The sequence below is a fragment of the Corvus brachyrhynchos genome, unplaced genomic scaffold (assembly GCF_000691975.1).
Source record: "Corvus brachyrhynchos isolate BGI_N302 unplaced genomic scaffold, ASM69197v1 scaffold280, whole genome shotgun sequence".
In the NCBI taxonomy this organism is placed as follows: Eukaryota; Metazoa; Chordata; class Aves; order Passeriformes; family Corvidae; genus Corvus; species Corvus brachyrhynchos.
Genome location: NW_008236198.1, coordinates 1,027,895 through 1,035,050, shown reverse-complemented (window position 1 = coordinate 1,035,050; position 7,156 = coordinate 1,027,895). Strand labels below are relative to the sequence as shown.

General features: G+C 53.7%; 1 protein-coding gene across 1 annotated transcript in view; it reads left to right on the top strand.

Moving 5' to 3' along the window:
• Nucleotides 1-1,444: 1,444 nt before the first annotated feature.
• LOC103621814 (cystathionine gamma-lyase) overlaps nt 1,445-7,156 on the top strand; it is a gene marked incomplete at its 5' end in the record, with an annotated part of 8,070 nt that continues 2,358 nt past the window's right edge. The window contains 8 exons of the mRNA XM_017740958.1: nt 1,445-1,550; nt 1,867-1,962; nt 3,236-3,345; nt 3,893-4,024; nt 5,220-5,277; nt 5,786-5,863; nt 6,475-6,627; nt 6,781-6,902. Of these exons, the coding sequence (XP_017596447.1) occupies nt 1,445-1,550; nt 1,867-1,962; nt 3,236-3,345; nt 3,893-4,024; nt 5,220-5,277; nt 5,786-5,863; nt 6,475-6,627; nt 6,781-6,902 (855 nt within the window). The remainder of the gene's footprint in view (nt 1,551-1,866; nt 1,963-3,235; nt 3,346-3,892; nt 4,025-5,219; nt 5,278-5,785; nt 5,864-6,474; nt 6,628-6,780; nt 6,903-7,156) is intronic.

Genomic DNA, 7,156 nt, shown 5'->3' with positions numbered 1-7,156 from the left:
GGCGGCAGGTCCGGGGAGGGGGAGGGAGCTCCCGGTGCAGGTGTTTCCCCACGTGGCAGCTCCCGGGCAAACGCGAGCATCTCGCTCCGCCGGGAGCGGGGCTTTCGCCAGGGAGGCTGTGGAGTCTCCTCGCTGGGGATATTCCAGAGCCGCCTGCACGCGACCCCGTGCCCTGTGCTCTGGGATGGCCCCGCTGGAGCAGGGATGGGACCGGAGCAGCCGCTGTGGTCCCTTCCAGCCTGACCCAGCCCGGGGTTCCGTGTTCCCGCAGCGGACGGGGATCGGGAGAGGTTGGGATGATTCCCGTGCGAAAGGCGGGGGAAGGGGAGCAGGGAGCACCCAGAGCCCCCTTTCTCCAGGGAGCTGCTCCAGGGCTGCCCAGAGCCGGGGATCTGGGAGGCTCTCCCTGCCCTGCCCCCGCCGCAGGGCCCAGGCAGGATCCCTGTTTCACTACACACGCTTTGTGTAAGAGCCTGCTTCAGTTTTCCTTCCAAACCGAGGGAATATTTCATAAGGATTTTGTGGATGCCCTGTAGAAAGTGCTGGAAAGGTTTGCAATGAGCTATGCTGGAATTTCTGACGGGACGTGGCACAAAGCTGCCACTCCTAATTCAGCACCTGCTCCAAACCCGTGCCGTGCTGGTCGGCAGGAGGAATTTGCCTTGTGATCCCTCATTCCACACAGAATCCCAGCTGTGCTGAGGAGGCCCGCGGGAGGAGTCACGGTGCTGTATCCTCAGCCTGATGACAGGATCCATGTTCTTGCTGGGAGCTCTGCAGAGTGATCTGCAGGATTCCTGACTATGAGGAAGTTGTCCTTAAAGAGAAATCCTAAAAGCAGGCAAATCCCAGGGTGCTCAGCAGGTTCTCTCGGTAACAACTGCATCTGTGCATGCATGAGTGGTGTTTTCCTTATTAAATTTCCCCAGAATTTGCATAAAAGCTGTGGCACTGAGAAACGCATGGGTTCTCAAAAACTGAGGAGTTGTCCAGTGCCCTGTGGGTGTGATGGAGATGGACTCACGTTTTTCCTGAGAATTTCCTCCAGAGAGGCTGTGGAGTCTCCCTCACTGGAGATAACCAGAACTGTCTGGACAGGATCCCGTGCCCTGTGCTCTGGGATGGCCCTGCTGAGCAGGGATGGGACCAGGGGACCCTCCTGGTCCCTTCCAGCCTGACCCAGCCTGGCATTCTGAGGATGGTTGGACTGTGCAGCCCAAACCCTTTGCTCCCACAGTGCCCACAGATGGATTCCTAGGGAAAAGCAGGAGAATGTGGCTCTTCGCACCAGTGCCCCCCAGACCCCTTTCTCTGGTGGGGATTCCCAGCTGGATGTGCCGGGACATCTTCCTGCTGCTCTGGGAGGAGCTGGATGCCCTCAGCCAGGGCTCTTTAGAGAGCCTAGAACTGCTGTTGTCCCAAACTTTCCCAGTGCTCTCTCTGATGTTTTTTCTTATTCCCATACCAGGGTTATGACTACAGCAGGTCTGGGAACCCCACCCGGGATTGCCTGGAAAAGGCTGTGGCCGCCCTCGATGGAGCCAAATACTGTGAGCAGCTCATGGGTTGGACGGGGCTTGGTACAGGCTGGGACTGTGGGAGGTTTCCCTGCCCATGGCAGGGGTGGCACTGGGTGGGCTTTGGGGTCCCTCCATCCCAAACCATTCCATGATTCCGTGACCACGGCTCTGGCTGTTGGTTGTGGGCAAGAGCAGCTCCGTGCTGGGCAAGAGCCCAACGCTTCTCGCCCAGAAAAGTGACAGGACAGGTTCTTTTCAGAGGCAAAGCGAGGAAGGCCAAGGCAAGTCTGACTTGTTGTGTCACATCAAACACGGCCCATCTGCCACTGACTCCTTTCTCTTCCAGGCTTGGCTTATTCCTCTGGCTTAGGAGCTATTCTGAACATCTGTCACCTGCTGAAGACAGGGGACACAATTATCTGCATGGATGATGTCTATGGAGGTGGGTACAGCACCCTGTGGCTTCAGTCTTCATTGTGCAAGGCATTAAACCTGCCTGTGGTTCTCAGGAACTCTGAATTTCCCACGTAGGACCTCACTGTTCTTTGAAGCCTTTTCACTTTGTGAGGACACAGATCCCCCCTGTCTGATCTGGATGTTGAAATAATCTGTTGGCACAACATGGAGGCTTAGAAATACATAACAAGGAATCCATGTTTGAGTGAGGGGAAATGGCAGCACCTTTGTCTTGGCCAGGTTTGTTTGCAGAGCAGGAGCCTCTGCAGCCCAAGGCAGCAGCACTTCCCAGTGTCTGGTGTTTCTCCCAGCCCTTCCCAAGGTTTGGCCCTTTCCCAGCCAGCATTTTGTCTGGACTGTTGCAAACAACAATTCATCATTTCCTCCAGAAGCACAACTTTGCTCTGTTGTCCCCATGTCCTCTGAGCACTTCAGTGCTGCCCCAACCCACTCTTTGGTGTTGACCTTGCACTGTTTTTATCAATCCCTGTTCCAAACAGCTCCCCAGTGGCAGAGTGCATCCAGCACTGCCAGAGTCCTTCCACAGGGTGAGCTCACTGCAGTTCCCAGGGACATTCCCTGCTCATTAAAGCCTCAGCCTGGGCTGGTTTCTGCAGGGAGGAATTTCATTGTTTCTCCTCTGCTTTGGTTTGTTATGAAGAAAGGGTTTCCTTGCAGAAGAACCACCCAAACATCACTCAGATGTTTCCTTCAGCTCACAGACTCCACCTCCATGTTCCATCCCTTCATGCTTGGATGGAGAACTGAGTCCCTGGGGAGAGCCTTGGCAGAAGGCCCCAATCAATCAGTTTTTAATCCAGGCAGTATTTCCTGGTAGTGAGTGCTGCATCAGCACATCCGTGGATCAACTGTTGCTGCTGGATTCTTTTGTCTTCCCAGGGAAAGGCCTCAAGGTCAGACAGGAAGGAATCCTTTTTAATGGAGGGATGGGAAACAGTAGCTGGAGTCCTCCCCTTCATTCTTCTTCTCTGTTTAATTTCCTGGTCAAAAACTCCCACACTGATTTCCAGTACTTCATCAATCACTCTGATCCCACATTCCCATTTTTGCTGTTTCAGGATCATTAAACCTGCAACAATCTTGAAACTTTGTAAACAAAGAAAATAGACATGTGCCATTTCTGGTGTGCAGCATAAAGCTGTGCCCTCCTGACTGTGCCTGGGTGGTGCAAGAGGCTGGAGAGCAGGGAATGAAAGTTAAGGAAGTTGTTTCATTTTGTGATTTTTGGGTTTTTTTAGGCACAAACAGATATTTCAAGCGAATAGCCTCAGAAAATAATTTGAAAGTAATTTTTGTTGACTTCACAAAACCAGAATGCCTGGAAGCTGCAATCACACCAGAGACCAAGGTAGGGGAGAGGGAAATGGATTTTAAAGGGATATTAAATTGTTCTGTTCTTGCAGCTGTTGAGCTGAGGGGGGGCAGCTTGGGGCACAGCTGGATCCACCATATCCCAGTGTGCTTCCTCATGGAAAACATCCTAAGAAGGGCAAAAACCCCTGGAGAGAGAGAGGAGGGAAAAGGGAGAAGGTGAGAAGGAGCAGAGGGAACCCCGAGGAGCCCGGAGCCGGAGGTGCTCCGTGGCACTGGGTGGGTGATCCCTGCTCCAGGGGCAGGGAGCTCAGCTGGGAAAGGGTTTGGGACAAGACTCAGTCCTGGCTGTGCGAGGCCTTCTCCAGCTGGGATGCCCTTGGGATGGTGCCAGCCCAGCGGAAGGGAAACCTCCCTGAGCCTGGAGGAGCCCAGCTGAGGGCTGCCCTCGCTGCAGCAGGGCCACTGCCCGGTCCCGCTGCACAGAGCCCGCGGGGAGCTGACCCCAGTGAGCACCCAGAGCCCTTGGGGCTCACCCAGCACTGGGAGCTCTCTGACCTGGTGTTTTTGTTGGGTTTGTGCAGCTGGTTTGGCTCGAGACCCCCACGAACCCCACGCTGAAGGTGATCGACATCCGCGCCTGCGCAGACGTGGTGCACAGGTACCCGGGGGTGCTGCTGGCCGTGGACAACAGCTTCATGTCTTCCTACTTCCAGGTGTGTCACCTGTCCCAGGGGAGCTGGAGACACCTTTGGAAAGGGATTATATCAGATCTACTTCCCAGGAGACCCAGCTAAGCCCTGGTATTTTGGTGTAAAGTCACCCTTCTTGCAGAGTGCAAAGTGCCTGGTTTTGTTCAGGGTACTGAGATCTTGCTGAATTAAGAGAACTCTGCAGAAAGTGTTAATGCTTAGCTCAAGCAGCTCTGCAGTTGGCCTGGGACATACCAGAGGCTTGGTGATTTTCCCCTGCAACATATTACTCACTTTAGAATTCTCAATTTCCTCCAGAAAGGGCTGTGTGGAAGAGCACAGGGAGCTGGTTAATGTGTCTGGAGCAGCCTGGTGTGGAGCGGAAGCCAGTGCTAATGATTAATTGGTGAGAGCAGTAGGTGATGCACCACACTGTGCTAAGAAAAGGAGAATATCACAGTGATCTGTCCATCAATACTGAGTGTAAAAGGCCTTTTCCATGGTGGTTCTGGCTGTGCATCTCCACATTCCCTGGGTGGAAGTCTGTGTTTATTGTGGCACCAGCAGTCTTTGCATCTGCCTGCTTTGTTACATATTGAATGATGCCCCTCACTCTTTAGAATGTGTTGATATCACATGCACAGTCCCTTAATTAGCGATTGATTAAAAAACTGGCACTGCCCAGCACCTCTTGCCCATCCACCTCCTGGTTTGTCTCGCTTCAGGAGGCACCTGGGGAGAGCTGGGAGCTGAGGGGGCAGAGAGCTGGCAAAGGAACCTCCTTTCCTCATGCAGGGCAGGATCTCCAGCACCTGGAAAACAAAGCAATTCTTTTGCTTTGCAGTTTGAGTCCTTCATTTCCTAAGGAAATGCACTTTTATAGAGTAAATTCCATTATTTGTCCCTGCCTCAGCTGAGCAACAGAACTATTTTTCCCAAATATGAGCTGCATGTTGGATGTGTTCAATCTCTTCTCTCCCTGGAGCCCGTGGGAGTTGGAGCAGTGCTTTTAAATCCCATTTTCTTGTGCTTACCATGAATTCAGAGTGCCTCCCTGTCCTGCTGCTTTTAGCACATGTTCTATGGTCATCCTCAGGTCTTTGTGTTTGGTTTCTCCACTTATTTTTCCTGTGTAAGCTCACGGCCCTTTGGAATAGCTGGGAAGGAACCTGAGTGCACACCAACTTCATTCAGAGCTGTGCCTTTCCTTTCCTTTCAGCGTCCTTTGTCCCTGGGGGCTGATATTTGTATGACTTCTGCAACCAAATACATCAACGGTGAGTGTGAGAGTTCAGCACTTCCTTGGGACAGGGATGGATGGGATCTTGGGAAGGAATTCCTGGCTGGGAGGGCGGGGAGGCCCTGGCACAGGTTATTCCATGGGTGCTCCATCCCTGGAAGCATCCAAGGCCAGGCTGGATGGGTTTGGATCAGCCCGGGATAGTGGGAGGTGATATGGGAAAGGAATCATGGAATGGGGTGGGATTTAAGGTCCTTTCCCACTCCAGCCACTCTGGAATTAAAGGATTTCCCCCTCTCCCTCCCCCCTATTTCTTTGGAATGTTTTCCACGAGGTGTGGGAAGTGTCTTGATTTTGCCGTATTTGAAGGAGCAGGATGGAAAACCAGATGGGATTTTGGGGGAGAGCCTCCCACGGTGTTCCAATCCCTCTTGGAATGTCCGAGGGGAAGGTATCCGAGGGATTTTATTAACAGTGGGGGTTTGTGGCAGGACCCTGGAGCAGCTGGAGTGGCTGATCCCATTCTTGTCCCCTGTCATTTGTAGGGCACAGCGATGTTCTCATGGGCCTGGTCTCTGTAAACCGGGATGATCTCTACGAGAGGCTGAAATTCCTGCAGTACTGTAAGTCCAGACAGGGAATTCCTGACAGGAATCCTGTTCACATCCCCAGCTCCTGCTGGGGAGGGAGTGCATGCACACAAGTGGGAAATCTGCCTGGGAATGTAACTTAACAGAACTGGGAAAAGCTCAATTAAAAAAACTCCAGTATGAAAACTCCAATCAAATGAGAGACGTTGGTCTCCACTTCCTGGGCGCTTCGGGAGCGTTCTGGGGCACATCCTGAAACCATTGGGGTGCCCACCTGCAGTTAGGGGGGTTTGGAACTCACTCGCCCAGCAGGATGTGCCCACTGCAGATTTATCATCTCTGTTGATTCCAACCATTTTCCGGCCTCTTCATTGCCAGGAGTAAATTCCTGTCCAGGGTTCTGCCCTCAGCAGAGGCAGGGAAGGTGCTTTGTGCCCAATGAATGTAATCCTTGAGGCCTGAGCTTGTTAATTGGCCTCATTAACTGGCTCCCCAGTGCGGGAGATGAGGAGCAGAGATTGCCTCGGGTGTCTTCCCACTTGTTGTAACCTCAGAAGTGCTGGAGATGAGGACGCGTTTGGCTTTGCTGAATGCAAAACACCGGCGCTGCTGAGCTCTGTGGAATTGTGCTGCCATTCCCACAGCCCTGGGAGCTGTCCCCTCCCCCTTTGACTGTTTCCTCTGCAACCGGGGGCTCAAGACTCTGCACATCCGCATGAAGCTGCACTTCCAGAACGGCCTGGCTGTGGCCAAGTTCCTGGAATGCCATCCCCAGGTGGAGAAGGTCATTTACCCAGGTGGGTGGGCAGGACTTGGGAGCATCCCGGGGGAGGGATTTGGGAGCTGTGGTGCCCCGTGACTGGGGCTGGGTGCCCAGCTCAGTGAGACTGGAGCTGCCCCAGCTCTGCACTGGAATTCACTGGGAATTCTCCCAACTCTCCCCCTTCCAGGGCTGCCTTCCCACCCCCAGTACGAGGTGATGCAGAAGCAATGCACGGGCTGTCCTGGGATGGTCACCTTCTACGTCAAAGGGAACATCAAAAATGCCTCTGCCTTCCTCAAGCACCTGAAGGTAAAGGCAATAAAATCACCCTCAGAGGGAGCTGGAGCTGCCCTGCTGAGGGGAGGGTGGAAGTGGCTTTTCTTGCCTGGTGCTTTGGGTGTTCCCGACTCCGAATGGGGATCATTTGTCCCTGGGGGTTAATGAGAGGGAGCAAAGGGACGCCTCGGCCCCGGGAAGTGTTGGTTTGCTCCCAGGGCGAGGAGGCGTGTCCAGCTGAGCCCAGGAGCTGCTGCTCCCGAAGGGCTTCCTGCAGGACGGGGGAG